The sequence below is a fragment of the Rhinoderma darwinii genome, chromosome 1 (assembly GCF_050947455.1).
Source record: "Rhinoderma darwinii isolate aRhiDar2 chromosome 1, aRhiDar2.hap1, whole genome shotgun sequence".
Classification (NCBI taxonomy): Eukaryota; Metazoa; Chordata; class Amphibia; order Anura; family Rhinodermatidae; genus Rhinoderma; species Rhinoderma darwinii.
In genome coordinates, this window is record NC_134687.1 from 36,378,913 (window position 1) to 36,396,975 (window position 18,063).

Consider the following 18,063-nt stretch of genomic DNA (forward strand, 5'->3'; position numbering starts at 1 on the left):
ACGATTATGTCATTATGTTTTTATGTCTTTATGTAAATTTTAAACATGTTTGTAAACATCAGGTAAACGCATGTACAATTGCTCTGTCTGACCTCTGACCCGCCTAGTTTGGCGTTTTTTTTCTAATTTTTAGCCAACTCATTGTCATTCCCTCCATGTATATAAAGGTGCAACTACTGCACTGCATGCATTGGCCTGATGAAGACGCCGGTCCGGCGTCGAAACGCGTAGCCTATCTTATTCTCATTAAATTTATCTATTTACCGTATTCATCCTATCTGACATCCTTTCTGAGCAGCGCCGTGTGGTCCTTTTTCTCCGCTAATTTGCAGTACCTCTTGACAACAAACTTGCTTTGTTTGTGCACGGATCTGGCAGCAGCTCTCATACGCTTGTGACATCTTAACCGGTGTCCGTAACCCTAGGTGAGCAAATTTCAGTCTATTTGCCCCTTGATTTTATCGTCCTTATTTTGCACTATTTTGGCGCCGTGTCTGTTTTATCTGCTTCTAGTACATCATCAATATTGACATCTTTAGTAAAATAATATATATGAATCAGCGTTTTGTAACCTTCTAAAGTTGTAGCCAACTGGTGCCAGGGAGAGGAGATGTCTGTAGGAACCAGGCCATTAGATGTACATTTCAAGACATAGAAATATATCAAGTACAATATCATATGTGCCAATGAAAGTTGCCATGTTAAGAGCTGACTTTTTTGCTTATCAGTTCTTAAGGTTAAAGGCCTGAAGCTCCTCCGGTCCTGTGTCCCTATGTCAACACTTCCAGTTTTGTGTTTTAATACTATTCAGTGTTATTTAAGGGATTTGTGTGTGATGCAAATTATCATCTTCGTCAATGTCCACACATACACACATATATATACACACGCACACACACACACACACACACACACACACACACACACACACACACACACACACACACACACACACACACACACACACACACACAACTGCTACTATTTAAGCTAGTAAATGTGGACATTGATGTGAATGGTGATTTATATCTAAATAATATCCTTGTCAGTGTCAGGGTAACATACTTTGGGCCCACCAGAGTAAATTATTCTGAGGGCCTACCCTCTAAGACAGAGGGATTTATCTGTTTTCATTTCCTTATAAACTCTGCTGTTATTATTGCAGACAAATGGAATATAATCAATACGTTCTAATAAACTTAAAAGTAATAAACCCCAGAAAAAGTTCATCTGGTCCGCCATCAGCTCAGTTGTCCAGTCCTGTTGGGACTCCGACTCATTTTTGTGGGCCCACTGGATGATTTACTGGTCCCGATTGGCGTGATACCACTGAAACACTAAATCACAAAACATAAAGTGTTGTCATAGGGGTCTAGAAAGAGCTGTATGTTTTGTGTCTATACATTCAGGCCCTGATAACGCTACCTTTATGTATACTAAAGAGAATTTTGTTTTCTTTTAACTAAAAATAATCACTATGTTTTATAATGTTACCTGACCTCCTTGCATTTTTTGTCTAGTGTCCTTACATTTCAAACCATGTCTCCAAAATAAAAGGGATCTCGATACCATTTCAGTAAGGGTTGAAGAGCTGACACTTTACTGAACGCTGGGTTAGTAGTGTGAGTTTTTTTTTTAGACGTCTCCTTAGCTGCCCCTGTGCAAACAGTAGTCATTTTCCGTATCAAGAGAGCTGTTGTATCCGGATGAGGGATATAGTTCTCTCTTCAGTATCCTGTTGACAATGTTGAGCAGAACCTTCTTGTACTGCTGACGTAGAAGCGAGTACACAAAGGGGTCCGCGGCGGCTTTACTGTATGCCAGGCACTTACTTACAATACCCCAGTAGTTGTTTATTTTTACATATGGAAGAAGCTCTATTAACCTGGAAGACATGAAGAAAACAGGAGCTCTGATCAATAAAACATGTTTATACAAAGTCAGTCTCCAGCCCCGGTATATGAGGTCCTGGTCCTTCAGAATTAGACATCATATTCATAGTACGAAATGCACAATTTTTATTACATTCAATAAATGCAAAGGAAATGACATAAGGTGATGAACATTGTACACACTCCTTTCCTTACCAGTATTAAATGGAGAACGGTCATTTGTTAAGGCTGGGCTTACATCTGCGCTGTGATTTGCGCTTTTCCGTTTCGTCAAAAGAACCCCAAAAAAAATGCTTCTGTTAAAACACCCGTTGGGTTCAACAGGTTTTTTCTTGATCTCAGTTTGCTTCAGTTCAATTCAGTTTTGCCAAGTTTTCGTTTTTATTGCGGAATCAATAGTATTTTTTCCGTCCAAAAAAATGAAAACTTGACGAAACAGACCTGTCTGGATTTTTTTAACGTGCGAGTCAGTGGATGACGAATACAAACGCATTGTCTTGAGCATGTATCCGTCATTCATTTAATTTGACAAATTCGTTAAAATTTTCATCACATACAAGAATGTGCACCGCATCGGATCAGTCAAAAGATGGATCAGTCAAGAAAGGAACATCACGGAGTTCAAACTGATACAAACTGCAGCAAAGTGTCCATATTTTGACGTTCAGTCGAATAGATCGGTAAAACAAACCCCTGTAATATTTGTTTCCATTGCTTTCTGTTTCTATCCGTTTTTATTTATTATCCGTCAAATAAAATAGGGATCAGTTTAAAACAGAATTCAGACCCAGAAGTCAATCCAGCCTGATCCAGTAAAAGCGAAGGTGGACTTTGTATGTCCTGGAACCTGGTGCAAAAGTTATACCTGGATGGTCCACATAACCGCCAATCAATCTAAATATGACATACTATATAGAAGCGATCTAATTAATAACATATAGATATTTGTATCGGAAGATAACTCCATCTAGTATGTTTTATTAATGAGGATTTAGAAGATCATTGCACCACTCTTCTCTTTTCCTGTGATTCTGGGTAGACATTAGGTACCAAGGTGTGGAGGAAAAAAAAAAGCATTTTCTACCACTATATCTACCTTTATAGATATGTGACCAACCTAAAGGGGCTGTTCAAATATAGAAGTCTGTTTTTTTATTCCAGAAACAGTGCCACCCTAGTTCATGCGCTGTGTCATGGGTTTAAGCTGCAATACTAGACACAGTCCATGGATTAAAGTGGCGCTGTTTCTGGAAAAATAGCAGAAAAGGAGTCTGAATGGGAGGGTATATTTGTCTTTCATGCCACACTGTATTTTTGACATTGAGGCTCTAGAGCAGAGGACCCCAACATTTTGTAACTTGCGAGGCACATTCAACTTTGGGTGATTGTGGGGAACCGCATTTAATTCAGAAATGGTGAAGAGATATAGGATCCGTGGAGAAACAAGTAAGCATGAAATTGCAAATACATGCAGATACATATTTCCAGCAAATTTGGCACTCAGCACGTCTTCAAGCCCAGGGAGCTTCAGAAATTCTGTTGTTATCTCTTCAATCATTGACTGACTGCAGTGAAGAAAATGCTATAAGAAATACTGCATGACTCAAGTGGTATGTACCAACGAAAATAGGCATTATACCATTCAAATTGGCACTGTCCAGGTGTTCGGATATGTCTGCAATACGGTCAATGAGGATGGCATATTGCAGCCAGTGCATATGATCATAATAACTCAGGACTCCTAGTGCAAGCCACATAACTGGAGGTCACAAGCCACATATGACTTCCGAGCCACCGGTCGAGGACAACTGCTCTAGAGGTTACTTAGCAATCATTTTATTTATACTACCATGAATAGTGGGGGAGACTAGATGTTATCACTGAATCAGAATGCCCTAAGGGGTGTCCACCACACAGAAGAGGACCCTTTCCAGAAATAGGATAAAGTGTGTGGTGACAGCAATTTTTGGATACTAGAGACAGAAAACAGCATAAAGAGGGCACATATGTAAAAATGTTTAGCTATGCGGAAATGTGTCTCTTCAAAAGGAAGGGTTAAATTGCCTCGGATATTTTGCTATATTTAATCCTTCTCATAACTATATCAAAGTATGAGACAATACATGAATAATATCACAATTATGGCCTTGAGAACGTACTTGGTCTAAGTGGCTTTCTATGGAATTGGCTCTAGTGTATGTGAGCATGTCTGAGATAAAGATAATGGGTTATATGTGCCACTTGAGACAGAGAGAGATATGAGTAAATATAGTCTATGGACAGGGCTGCAGAATATTTCAATGGTATATAAATGACAGATACTGCTGCTGAGGGGTAGGGGTAGGGGCAATATCTGGGTCCTCCACCTAATTGACACATTCGACAGTATCTAATGATGACACGCTATGTAGAGTTTATACATCATATTATAGATGTATTTGTATAAGGAGCATGTCTAGAATTGTTACATTATTCTGCAATTAGAAAAAGTCATTAAACCCCGTTCTTGTAATTCAGATTTCTTATGTGTTTGGATAGACTATAAGCCCTTAAGGTGTTTGAGCCCAATTGCAATTGCTACCCCTACAACCCTATAGCCCCTGAACAATGCACATATGAAAGAGACTTACAGTGTGTGCGAGAACATAATCTAAAATACAAAAAGCCTTTAACCCATTCCCGTCGCAGCCAATTTTAATTTTTTCATTTTCGTTTTTCCTCCCCGCTTTCCAAAAGCCATAATTTTTTTATTTTTGTGTTGACACAGCCATATGAGGGCTTTTTTTTTTGTTACTGGACAAGTTATAGCTTTTCATGGCACCATTTGTTGTACCATATAATGTACTGGAAAACTGAAAAAAATTATTTGTGGGCTCAAATGGGCAAAAAACAGCGATTAGCCATTTTTTGGGGGGTGTAGTTTTTACTGTGTTCAATATACGGTAAAAACTACATGTTCACTTTATTATATGGGTTGATACGATTACAGCGATACCAAATGCTTTCTTTGTTTCACCACTTTTATAAATAAAAAACTATTTGCTAAAAAATTTAATTGTTTTGTGTCGCCAGATTCGTAGAGCCATAACTTTTTTTATTTTTACGTTGATTGAGCGGTGTGAGGGCTTATTTTTGCCGGGCTGTAGTTTTTATTGGTACTATTTTGGGGTGCATGCGACTTTTTCATCACTTATTCTAAAATAAATTTCGGGAGCCTAGGTGACCAAAAAACAGCAATTTGGGCATTTTTATATTTTGTTTTACAGTGTTTACCGAGCAGGTTAAATAACATCATATTGTAATAGTTCGGACTTTTACAGACACGGTGATACCAGTTATGTTAACTTTTAATTTTTTTCTATCATTACTTTAGGGAAACATGGGAGAAGGTTTTTTTTAAACTTTTAATATTTTTTTTCTTTTTAACTTTTTTTTTATACACATTTTAATAGCCCCCCTAGGGGACTTGAACCAGCGATCGTTAGATCACTGCTACAATACACTGCAATACTTATGTATTGCAGCATATTGTCAGTTTTAAAGGCTTCTGTTAAGCCCTGCCAGAGGCAGACAGAAGGCAGTCCTGGGGGCCATCATTAGGCCTGGGCTTCCATGACAAACTTTGGCAACCCGCGATTGTGTCGTGAGGGGTCAACGAGCTGTCGGAGGAAGCCGCCCCTTCCTTCTAACGGCTTAAATGCTGTGGTCGCTATTGACCGTGACATTTAAGTCGGTAAATGGCCAGGAACAGCACGACCGCTGTTCCTGGCCGTTAGTACAGGGTGTCAGCCGTAATGTCAGCGTATGGAGCGAGCTCAGCGCGTGAGCCTGCTCCAAACATCACCCCCTGCACTAGGATGTACCTGGCACGTCATTTTGCGGGAAAAGGTTAATAAGGCATCGTAAAAGAAACTGACAGTAGGATATAGTAGTGATTTTTATGCTGGTGGTGGTTCTCAAGACCGCAATACCAGACAATCGCTATCACATTGGTAAAGCACGCATCAACACTGGCAGAAAACAAAAGGCACAAGTAACTCACCAGTGGATAAGCAAAATGGAATACTGAAGGTAGTAGACGATGAAGACAATGCATAAATGGAGTGGATGGCAAAGTGGATGGCGTGAAAAGTGGATGGCATCAAAAGCATGCAAGCAGTTAACAGATGAATAGACAGTGGACAAGAATAAACAACACTCACTGACCCAATCGGAATACTATCCCATAGCAGGGTAAGACAACAGCTTGGCAGCAGACAAAATGCACAGGAAAGGAAAACAAACCAGTAGAACTACTGATCCCAGGATACACATAAAACCATTGTACAAAAACTAGATCTCTCAGAGGACCAATAGGTCCCACAGTACAAGCAAACACATAGACAAGAACAAAGCCACCAACTAGAATCTGGTAAGAGTTTAGCACACGCCAGAAACAGTATAACCAGCATTTGAGTACCCCAGGCTTGTAGTATGTATAAGCCCAAGAAAAGTGCTCCGCCCCAATTAACCAGGCAACGCTAAATGATGACCAAATCCAGACTCAGACCAGAAGCATTGCCTAGCAACGCCCAAACACAAAGAAAACATAAATCATTGATTAGCAGCAGTCCTGCTGTTAATCATAATAGTGATCCAAGGAGCAATGCACTCAGACATTCTGACAGTAATGTCATTGACAGTCAGCCTCTCCCCAGCCGGAAGTAGCAGGTAGCAGACAATAATAGATTGCATACAATTGCACAGAAAATATCGTGGAGATTATATAGGTTTTGTGTCCCTTAAATTCTAATGGTTGGCCTTTATAAGAACCCAAGTGCTAACAGAATCCAATTGTTTCCAGACAGAAAATGACAGGGGAATCCTTCTTCTCATTCACAAGGGAACAATTATGCACAGAACTTCCTGCAATCACGACGCTGTGTTCATACTGGAACCAATGAGCTCTGCAAATGCAAGTTATTTTTTCAGCAGGGAAAATGCTAACACTGAAAGTGATCCCCTGACACAAAGGCGTTGCTCTTCTTGTGGTTATTCAAATACTATTTGTATGAGATAAGTAGTTTGGGGATACTTCATAATTCTTAAAGAAAGAAAAAAATCAAATACAAGTAAAGGCAGCGGTTAAGAGCCTCCAATAATTTATTTCCCCCTTAATGTCATTATTACCATAGGAGAGTACGCAAAATAAGTCTTCTCCAAAAAGAAGAAAATTTTCTCCCTAGTGCCTCCTATAGTTGCCGACCCTGTGAGTCAATACCTGACCACTTAAAAATCCTTAATTCATAGCTGGATTATCAGCTAAACCTGTAGACAGGTGGCACTAGAGAGACAGTTTTCTCCCTTCTAAATGTGAGCTATTTTGCATACTTTTTTTTTCCCAGGGAGCATTGCCCTAAAGACTCCCTACTATCAGGATCTCCACAATGGGTAGGGATATGGGGCAGAATGTACATATGTTTTACAGAGTGAGTGAATTTTTAAAACAATGGCGAGGAATACCAGAAACAGATCTGTCTGTCATATCTCTCCTCTTTTCTCTGACTTTCCTAGTTAGCTCTGTTGTTTATGTTCTCAAATCAATAAATATAGGTTTTGAATTGTTTGTTCAGGCAGTGATGTTATGTCCTGAGTCAGTTAATAGGTAAGAGCAGCCATGGAAGTCCAAAATTCTATTAGCTTCTCTCCCTGGCATCAAAAACAGAACACAGTTGACATTTACAGTGCCTGCATTGTGTCAATGGAGAGAGGGTTACATTGCATATTTTTTTTCTGGCTAACAGGGTACAACGTTATTTTTACTGTACTTCATGTCAATGGAAAGAGGAGAGGGACATGAGTAATGATGACTACCAACAAATTGCAATGTACTACCACTCTTTTCATTCAGAGAACTCTCACATTGAAACATGTTGGAGCAACCCTAGGGATATTGATTTCCCCCATTCAGGTAATAGAGGTATATCAAAGAAGTTATGTATATGCAATTTTGTAATATACGGAAATCCCTAAATTGTCCAAAAACATTGGTAAACCCTGTGTTGAACTATTTTGAGCATTATACTCTCTATAAGGGAATATCCAATTTTTGTTTTATTTCTCAGATTATTATATCACCATATCAAGATTTAGGAAACTGATTTATTATTGTAACTCTCTTCATCTTTCGAGTATCCGATATAGACGCTGCTCATGCCAGCAGCTAGAATAAAATCCCATCATTAAAGATGTTTTCTCAAGACAAATATCCACAAACAACATTTAACATTCTAGTTAACTAATCAATATGATAAATCCCTAAAGAAGTCCCACCGGCTTACGCTTTAAAATCCATGTTAATTGCTAAATTATCTTTCAAGAAATGAAAACTTGTGAAGAAAATATGACAATCAAGGTAAAATATATGCATGGCCTAGATTCAATAAAATTTGGCTAGGCAACTGTATTTGCTATGTTAAATGCAACGGTCTACTGATAGTAAACAGATTGATGGAACTATCACCAGGTCAGACCAATTTGAATTAGGAAATGTGTAAGATACTCCAGTAATGATAAACTGTTGGGTAATATCGGACAAGTAGCCCACCAAGCGGCCATAATGAAGTAAGGCTGTAAGGTTAACAACTATGTATTGTTGCTGGCCTTCCTTCACCGATTCTTCTCAACCATTCAATAGCACCAAAGGGAAATTATGTGACTTAAAGAGTAACTGTACTTTTAGCAAACTTTTGATATATCAGAAGTTTTGATCAGTGGGAGTCCATTCTGGGACCCCCACCGTCTATCAAAGAAGGTGCAGAAAGACTCAGTTGACCTCCCTGCACCTGAACCCCCACTGACCCAAACTTATGATATGTCTCTATGACATATGGAAAGTTGGTGAAAGTGCAGTCACTCTTTAAGCTGTACATACAGGTAAATTACGATTTTGGCGATATCGGCCAACAATAGTATGTGTATGAGGGCCTCCTGACTCTCCCATAATGGCAGATGTTGGGAGAAAGAGGGATCTATCATGTTCGGTTTCATCATGCCAGCTACTCTTGTTCCTGCAGAGATAAGCCGCTGTCAGAGGGACTTGGCAGCAACTTTTTCCCTTCTCCATATTGAAATACACAAGCTAGCTTGGTCGAGTGTGCATGTTTATGGTGGAATTTAAGGAGTCCCAAAGTATTTTATTTTTTTCAGTGACCAAATGTCTTACAGGAAAGCGATGACGTGCTGTTCTTGCATAAGACCACTGCAGCCAATCACTGGCCTCATTGGTTACGCTAGAAAGAACGGCACATCACCTCTGAGGCCAGTAATTGGCTACAGCGAACACTAGCAAGAATGGGACGTCATTGCTGCAGGGAAGTCAACAGAAAGTGGCAGGGACCGGCAGGGACAGGCGGGGATCACCTACATAGAGCATTTTCTGCCCTGATGCACTAATGCTGGTACATCCTATGACCTAATACATCGATTTATTGTACATGTATAAGCACTTCTTTGTAGGGCCTTGACACAGTCTTTATTCCCATTACTCCTACGCATTTCTTCTTTCTCTGTCCTATTGTGAAGGTTGCATGTTCTGTTTTATTCAAAATCTATACATGCTTGTACTGTATATTTTAGTAATGTTACTTAATAAAAACTTTTTTAAACTGTCTGCCAAAAGGTCGTGTTTTGTCCTCAATAGGCTTTCTATAATCGTGTTAGGGTATATTCACACGGCAGCGTTCGATACGGCTGAAATTACGGAGCTGTTTTCAGGACAAAACAGCTCCGGAATTTCAGACGTAATGGCATGTTGCAGGCGTTTTTCGCAGCGTCCATTATGGACGTAATTGGAGCTGTTTTTCTATGGAGTCAATGGAAAACGGCTCCAATTACGTCCCAAGAAGTGACAGGCACTTCTTTGACGCGGGCGTCTTTTTTACGTAAAAAAAATGACCGTCGGCACAGAACATCGTAAAGACCATTCAAATGAATGGGCAGATGTTTGAAGGCGCATTGGAGCCGTATTTTCGGACGTAATTCGAGGTTAAAATGCCAGAATTACGTCCGTAAATAGGGTGTGTGAACCCAGCCTAACATGAACCATTACATTAAGGGTTACGGGTTTTTTTTTGGACATTTCATTCTAGCCCATTCATCAGCACTTGAAGTTTATTTTGTAGTTGCAACAGATGCCGAAAGTTTGTTTGTCTTGGTGCCAAATTCCATTTCATGACTTGAATCCTGGAATTCCTTGGAACCTGATTAGGTTTTTCGCAGTGGATAGCATCACCAAGAACTGTCACTTTTATAGTATAGATTGGACCGTTGTAAAAGTACTCCATCAAGGGTACATTTTTACAAGGGTTCACTCATGGTTAAAGGAAAAAAAAGAAAAAATGTTGTGAATTAGATTTTAGTAATTATCCATCATCTACTTCCCACTCATTGTAGCAGTAGAGATTTTAAGAACAAATCATTCAAAACACACACATCTATTCATTCAGAGATAATGATAATAATATGTCTATTGAAATGTTTGCTACACAAATAAGCAATGGATCATTATGTGGGTGGTTATATATGAGTCAAATAAACTAAAAAGTGGCACAATGCCATGCGTTAACATTATTATTAGTTTTTGAAGGGTTTTTTTTATCCACTGGTTAACCTGACTCAAGAATTATGTGCTTAAAGGGAACCTGTCACCAGCATTTCACCTATTGAACTTTACTTATCCCTCACTGGCCGCTGCTATAAAAAGTTCATTACAGTTTTCCCTTCTCCTAAACTCCTCCTCTGACTGTAAATAACGGTCAGCAAACATTTTGCGCCTTTTATCGTAATAATCCGGTGTCCCTTTGTGCGCACACACCAGAAGAGGACATCAATGCACAAGCGCAGGATTTTGTGTGCTGGGGGAAGGCAAGGAGCTGTCAATCAAAGGAGGCGGGGTAAACTCGGAAAGACTTTAAGAATCAAGATTTGACTCTTTTCAAACGAAGATTTGACTCTTTTATGCTCATTAGCATACGGTGTGGGAACACTAAAAAACGGAATACTAAAGCTACAGAGCGGACCAAGAAGACAATTATAGGTTATATAGAAATGATTTTTCACCCTCTACCACCTGGTATTGCTGGTTAAATATGTGAAATGCTGGTCACAGGTTCCCTTTAAAAGGTTTGTTTGACAAAATATCAGAGTTTTTAAATAAAACATTAGTAAATTCTGATTTAATAGATCAAGGGCATTTCAAAGCATTACACACACAGCCCATTGATTTAATTTAGAACTGCGTAATGCTTCTTTTTCCCTGCAGAGGTGCTGTAGGGAAATTGAAGACTAGTTTCTAGGTTTTCCACACAGATAACAGCTGATCATTGTGGTTCTCAGTGGCAGGATACTTTGTAATTGGCTTATTGTCAGGGAACTATTTTAGAAAAAAGGTATTGTCCAACCGCTATATAGTACAGCAAGATCTAGACAGAGTAAAGATGGTCTTCTCCAGGAGCATAACTCAGAAAGACTGGGCCCCCTCTCCCCTTAGTGCCACGTACAGCCCCCTTGTACATTGTGCCCCCTGTAGATAGTGTCCCTGTTGATTGTGCCATATAGCCCCCCCTGTAGATTCTGCCATACAGCCCCCCTGTAGACAGTGCTGTACAGCCCCCCTGTAAATAGTGCCACTATCCCCCCTGTAGATAGTGCCTACATCCCCCTTCTAGACAGTGCCATACAGCCTCGCTGTAGATAGTACCCCCACTCCTGTAGATAGTGACCCCCCCACCTCCCCTTGTAGAAAATGCCATACAGCCCCCTGTAGATAGTGATCCCCACCTCCCCTTGTAGATAGTGCCATAGAGCCACCCCTGTAGATAGTGCCCCCACGTTCCCCCTATAGATAGTGCCATACAGTCACCCTGTAAATAGTGCCATACAGCCCCCTCTAGATAGTGCCCCCACCTCCCCCTTGTAGAGAGTGCCATACAGCCCCCATGTAGATAGTGGCATACAGCTCCCCCTGTACATAGTTCCCCAACCTCCCCCTTGTAGATAGTACAATACAGCCCCTCCTTGTAGATAGCGTACCACACATCCCCCTTGTAGATAGTGCCATACAGCCCCTGTAGATTGTGCCATAAAGCTCCCTGTAGATAGTGCCATATGGCCCACTGTAGATAGCGCCCCCACCTTCTCCTTGTAGATAGTGCCATACAGCCCCCCTGTAGATAGCGCCCCCAAACAAATAAAACAAAAAAAATTATACTCACCTAGGCCCCATTCGTGTGAGAAATGGAGTTGCTCCAAAGCATCAAGGCCAACAGGATCCTTGCATAAGCCAGTGTGATCCAGTGATGTAATCACACCGGCCGTCGCAGGGATCCTGTCCCTTCGCCTAATAGGCTGCAGGCGAACGTGGCCTGTAACCTAGTAAATGGCAGAGCAGGGAGATACCTCCCTGCTCTGCCATAGTGCTCAATAGTATCTGCGTCCTAAGGATGCAGATACTATTGAATGTGGCGTTGCTATTGCTGTAGCAGCCATAGCAGGTGCTAGCGTCCCCACCAGGCCCCCACATGCCGCATCACCGGGTCCCCCAGCGGGCGGCATGAGCCCCTCATGCCACGGGCCTTGTAGCAGCCGCTATGGCTGCTACAGCGGTAGTCTTCTCCTCTGTTAGATTGTTTGCAAATAATAAGCTAATGGTGTCTGGCATAAGGTAAAAAAAAACAATGTCTTGTTTGTGCAGTACATCGATCTAGAATCTTTTGCGGAGTCTTTGTCTACACAGTGCACTTTGTGTAGGCAAAGGTATTTTGCTTCTGTGTAGCAGACTTGTGCAAATGATGTAGCTGCACCGGACCTCCCAGTGGAGCAGTGTTGAAGCCCAGTGCAGGTGGTACGTGTCGGCTGGGTTCTTGGGGGCATCTGAAGAATATATTATAAGGGAATTTGGGACTGACAAAAATAAATAAATTTGTTTTTGTCAAGGAATAGCTACTTGAGCAATTCCTAAGAGTGCAATTTTATGGAATTGCTATACGAGTAATTCCCCAAAAACAGCTGGAGACCGTCTGGATCAAGCGTGCAGGTAAATCAACTACCGCAAGTCTGTCACCACTCTGGTCAGCACCAGAGCCCACCGCAAGGCAGGTTGGATTTGGCTGCATAGAACCCAGGTTGCTTTTACAGAATACGGTGTTGGACAGGAGGTGCAACTGCAGGCAATACCAGATTGGATAACCAGACAAGCCAGAGGGGTAATTAGCAAGCAAAGTAAAAAAAACAGGAGATACTGGAAGTCCAAATCAGTGAGCAGAGGGTAAATTCAAGGACAAGCTGAAGTCCAGTTCAAAGAGTACAAACAGTCAAGGTGATACAGAGTGTAACCAGGAGCTTGATCATACACATGCTCACACAAGAGAATAACAAGCAACAATGAGAAAACTGAACAGATTCAAATACTACACTCTTGGCCCTGATAGGTAGCAGACAGAGAAATAAGACTCTGCATCTCAAACCAGGGCCACCCAGAAGCTAAAAGCTGACAACCTTTAATTGACAGACATTTCCTAACAGTTTTTACTCAGGGTGGGGGAGCACTACCTATTTTCCATTTGTAAATTTAAGGTCTCATGCACACATCCATGCAGTATTTACGGTCAGTAAATTCTGCAGAGACGGGCCGCATTTTCAGGCAGTGCTCACATTAATAAATGTAGGAGCCCGGAACTTAAATGCACTTAAAGGAAGGTGTCCGTAATCCATAGAAATGAATGGATCAGTATTTTCATCCACAATTATGGATCCGTAATTGCGGATAAAAATTATGGTCATGTGCACGAGGCCAAGGCTGGATTCACACAAATGCGTATTTGTTACAGATTTTAATGCAGATTTTTGAGCCAAAGCTAGAAGTGGTTTACAACGGAAATGGAAATATAAAGGAATAACTTATACTTCTTTTTCCTCCCGGATCCACTTCTCTGCATTAAATATACGATGTGTGAATTCAGCCTAAGAGGTAAAATGTTCAAGTAGGGAAAGGGGCCTGGTCGTGAAATTTTTCCACTGGACTCACCAGTGCCTTGAAACGTCCATGTCCTGAAGAAATATATACCCTCCAACATTAGTATTTTTTTTTGCAATAAACCTCTATCCACAGTGTATATGAGTAGAGTGCTGAGGCAGTCTAGCACCTTTATCACATGATTTATGGATCTTTTTTTCACTTAAGTTGTCCAAACGCATTCCCATATTGTGGGGCACGATATCATTTTATTGGAACAAGGACGTGTTCTTTTCTAAAGAAGATTTTAACTCCGTTCTTTCCAGGTTAAACAGAGTGAATATGATGTGGATTAGCAGAAGCACGAAACTCACACTGACTTGTACATGCACCTCTGAATCATACATACTGATTAGCATTCACAAATACACAAAAGCGATTTTCAGGTCAACTCTGGGACACAGGTTTTTTAATCAGCAAAATCTGCTACGGTAGAAAAATCGTCAGCCAATAATCCTGCGCACATCCAAATGCCCTGCCAAGAAAATGCTTGGCAACTTTCATCAAGATTGTTGTACAAAAACATAAACTACTCAGCAAATCCACAAGGTTCATTACCATAATAGATATACTGAAATAATAGTAAAATGTGAACATTAAGGGTCTGTTCACACGGCATTAATTTTTCCATAGAAAAATTTGCCATGGATTTTTGGGGAAATCTGCACCTAAATTCTGAAGGTGTAAACATGGGCCAAATATGTTTATTCTTTTTTGAGACTTTTATACATATTATTTATTTGAAAAATTGTGTTTATCGTCTTTTTTTGTGCAACTTTTTTTTATCTGTTAAAAAAAACCACACATTTTTTATCGTCCCATTAGAAGATTTTAACTATGATTTATTTATTTTTAACTGTAATGCACTGTCATACTACTGGTATGTGCTAGCAGGCAGCATCACTGGACAGACATAGGGACATTTGTTAGGCCTTTTGTCTTTTTTATCATATGATCTATAACACCTTTCAAGCAGAATGCCGTTGGGCCACCAATTACCAGTGTAAGGGAGTCCTCCCCCTATGACGGCATCGCGGTCACTACTGATCTCAGTGCTGAAGCGATTAATCTGCCAGGATCCTAGTCATCTCCAATCATGGCCAGTGCACTGAGTGGCTGTCAATCACATCCATTCAACCACAGCTAGGCTGGTGGGCACAAATCAAATGTCCGTGAGCCAACTATCATGTATATGTATATACGGATCCAATAATATACCATAATAATAAACCACTTCTTCCATGTACTGTACATATTCTGTACATGTGCATTTGGAAAGTGGTTAATAAATCAGAAGCAGTAGCCATAGAGATATTTTTCTGTATTGTTGGGGTGGACATTTTGGCAAAAAAGCGCAGCCATTTTGAATTAACCCCTACAAAAACTATAGTAAACACATTAATAACAGAGGGACAGTTTTACCATCAGTTTTACCAACTATGTCGGCCCTAACATGTCACTTTTGTAAATATGAAACTAAATAGAAAAATCCCAATATTTTTGTAAGGAAATAACATGTAATTACCTACATTTAGTTACTCATTGTGATCTGCACATGCTGTATTAGAAGACGTCTAGCTACGGCCACTTCAGGACCTTACACGTAGTGATGTCACAGTTCAGCAGTAAATTGCCTGTTAGGTGTGACAATCAGAAACAACTCACACTATGACTGGCAGAAAGGGAATAAGATGGAGGAAAGGGGGTAGTAAATGGTCCAGCACAGGGGACTGAGGGAACAAGCAGTCCCTCCCTCAATATTCAAAATAACAAACGCTTCTGCTTCCGAATTAAAAGATTGGAGACGCCTGAAGAGAAAACTGATGAACTTTGAACATAAGGATTCAGGAGCACTAGAGAGTTTGTTTTTTTGCCGAATTTTGGCCACAGTATTTTTTAATCTTAGACCACCGGGCAGCATATTATGATGACAAATTCACTTGGAAATCGCAGCGACTGGTTAATGTATAAAGGGTAAAGGGAGGTTTAAAGAGAGTGAAGAATCAAATGTGATGCATAGAGAGTGGGCATGAAAAATAATTATGGAAGTGTAAAGGATCTGCCAGGCACAGCTTCTTTATCAACGCCCATAGGTAATCAGTCTGCACCTGCTTCTAGGTCTGTGAGACTGACTCCATCTTCCACCACTCAGGATGGCAGGCTTAGGAGTGGGAGAGCCTATCACAGCCTGGCCAGACGGAGCTAGCTCCCGTCCTCTGTCTATTTATACCTGCCTTTCCTGTTCCTCCTTGCTTGTGAATCTTCTCTGTTGGTTTCCTGGCCCTGCTGCAGCTTCTTGTACTATTTGTCCCTGCTTCGTATTGACCCTGGCTTGCTGACTACTCTCCTGCTCTGCGTTTGGTACCGTGTGCTCTCCTGGTTTGACTCGGCTTGTTCACTACTCTCCTGCTCTGCGTTTGGCACCTCGTACTCTCCTGGTTTGACTCGGCTCGTTTTCTACTCTTGTTGCTCACGGTGTTGCCGTGGGCAACTGCCCCGTTTCCCTTAGGTTCTGTGTTCTCTTTTGTTGTTTGTCTGTCGTGCACTTATTGAGTGTAGGGACCGTCACCCAGTTGTACCCCGTCGCCTAGGGCGGGTCGTTGCAAGTAGGCAGGGACTGAGTGGCGGGTAGATTAGGGCTCACTTGTCTGTTTCCCTACCCCCATCATTACAGGAAGTGTAAGCAATAGTAGTCATACTCTCAACATTTGAATCTCAAACAGTGAGACATTTTAAGTCCTGGCTCTGCTTCATGTAAGAACGACTCCCAAATCCCCCAGAAACGCCCATTTTTATTAACATCAGCATAAACCACGTCCCTTTATGGATTGGTTTGTAAAATAGTCCCGTGAGAATATTTCTGTAATACCGCATCCAATTGATTTCTACTACAGCTTCGTACAGCTCATAACTGGTGTGGTGCTTGTGGCCTTAATCTTACAAAGAAGTTATTGATCACATATAATTCGAAGATTACATTTATCTCCTTTTCTTCACTGTAATAAGATTATTAACGTTTGCGTTGTTCCCTGAGTTTCAATACCTCTTGGATTACTAAGCAATTAAAAGATATAATTGATACACATTTTACTCACTTTCAAGTAAGTAAAAAAAATAAAAGATTCTGTCTCTAAACCCAAAGAAAGATTATTTAGTTAAATTGTCTAAGTATAGTGTTCGCTTGGTAATTGGTATTCAGTAGCAGCAATTCTAGAACACATCTGGCCCTCGAACTCTGGTTTACGTTGCAATCTGTGTGCACCCACAGGTTATTTCTTCATGTGCCACAAAAGCCTAATATTTGCTTGCCGCAGTATTATTTTTGTTGAGTGCCCATAAACAATTTGTAAGGTAGGCTACATAACCAACATGAAGACTATTCTCATGATAATAACCAAAATAATAGTGCCAAATTGTATGTTAAAATAAAAAATTTTAAGCCTACATATTTTTTGACTACTATTCCTCTTGGAGGATCAGGAGCTTAGCTATAGGGGGTAGAAGTCGCACCTGTGCCCTGGTGACGGACATGGCCTAATGGTCCCTCTGACACATATAAAAACACCAGTATTATAAATGGCACATGGCAGGTGGGGCCCTGTTACATATTTTTGCATTGGGACTCAGGAGCTTCAGATCTTACTGTCTGCTTAACATATTATGTCATACCTGCATCAGTAATTCACATATTAACAAGCTTAAAATATATCCATGTATTTTATGAAAGGCCAAAGCTTCCCCCTGGTAATAACCACAGATCATTGGGGGCTTCTGAAGCTGGATCCAGGGTTAATAACCAGTGTCTATAAAAAAAATAAAAAAAATAAATGCTTCCGTGATTTATTTTTTTATGTTACAGGAGCGTGCACAGATTTTTGGGATTGTAATTATAATTTATAATTTTTTTTAGCAGTACATGCTGCTAATGTGTTATTATAATTATTCTAAGCTATTGACATATATTACTTATAATCTTAATGATTCATTATGTTTTTTTAATCTATCCGTAAAAATGTTTTCTGTCCTTGAGTTTTGAATAATTTAACTTGAAAAAAAGCTTCAGTATAAACAGAGATCATGATAAGACAATGAACCTTTCATACCCACAGTTCATTCAGA

At 40.4% G+C, this 18,063-nt stretch overlaps 1 protein-coding gene across 2 annotated transcripts in view; it reads right to left on the reverse strand.

Moving 5' to 3' along the window:
- Positions 1 to 1,049: 1,049 nt before the first annotated feature.
- GPR78 (G protein-coupled receptor 78) overlaps positions 1,050 to 18,063 on the reverse strand; it is a 47,400-nt gene continuing 30,386 nt past the window's right edge. For both annotated transcript variants that reach the window (XM_075848996.1, XM_075848997.1), the window contains one exon: positions 1,050 to 1,885. In XM_075848996.1, the coding sequence (XP_075705111.1) occupies positions 1,648 to 1,885 (238 nt within the window). In that variant the 3' untranslated portion in view covers positions 1,050 to 1,647. The remainder of the gene's footprint in view (positions 1,886 to 18,063) is intronic.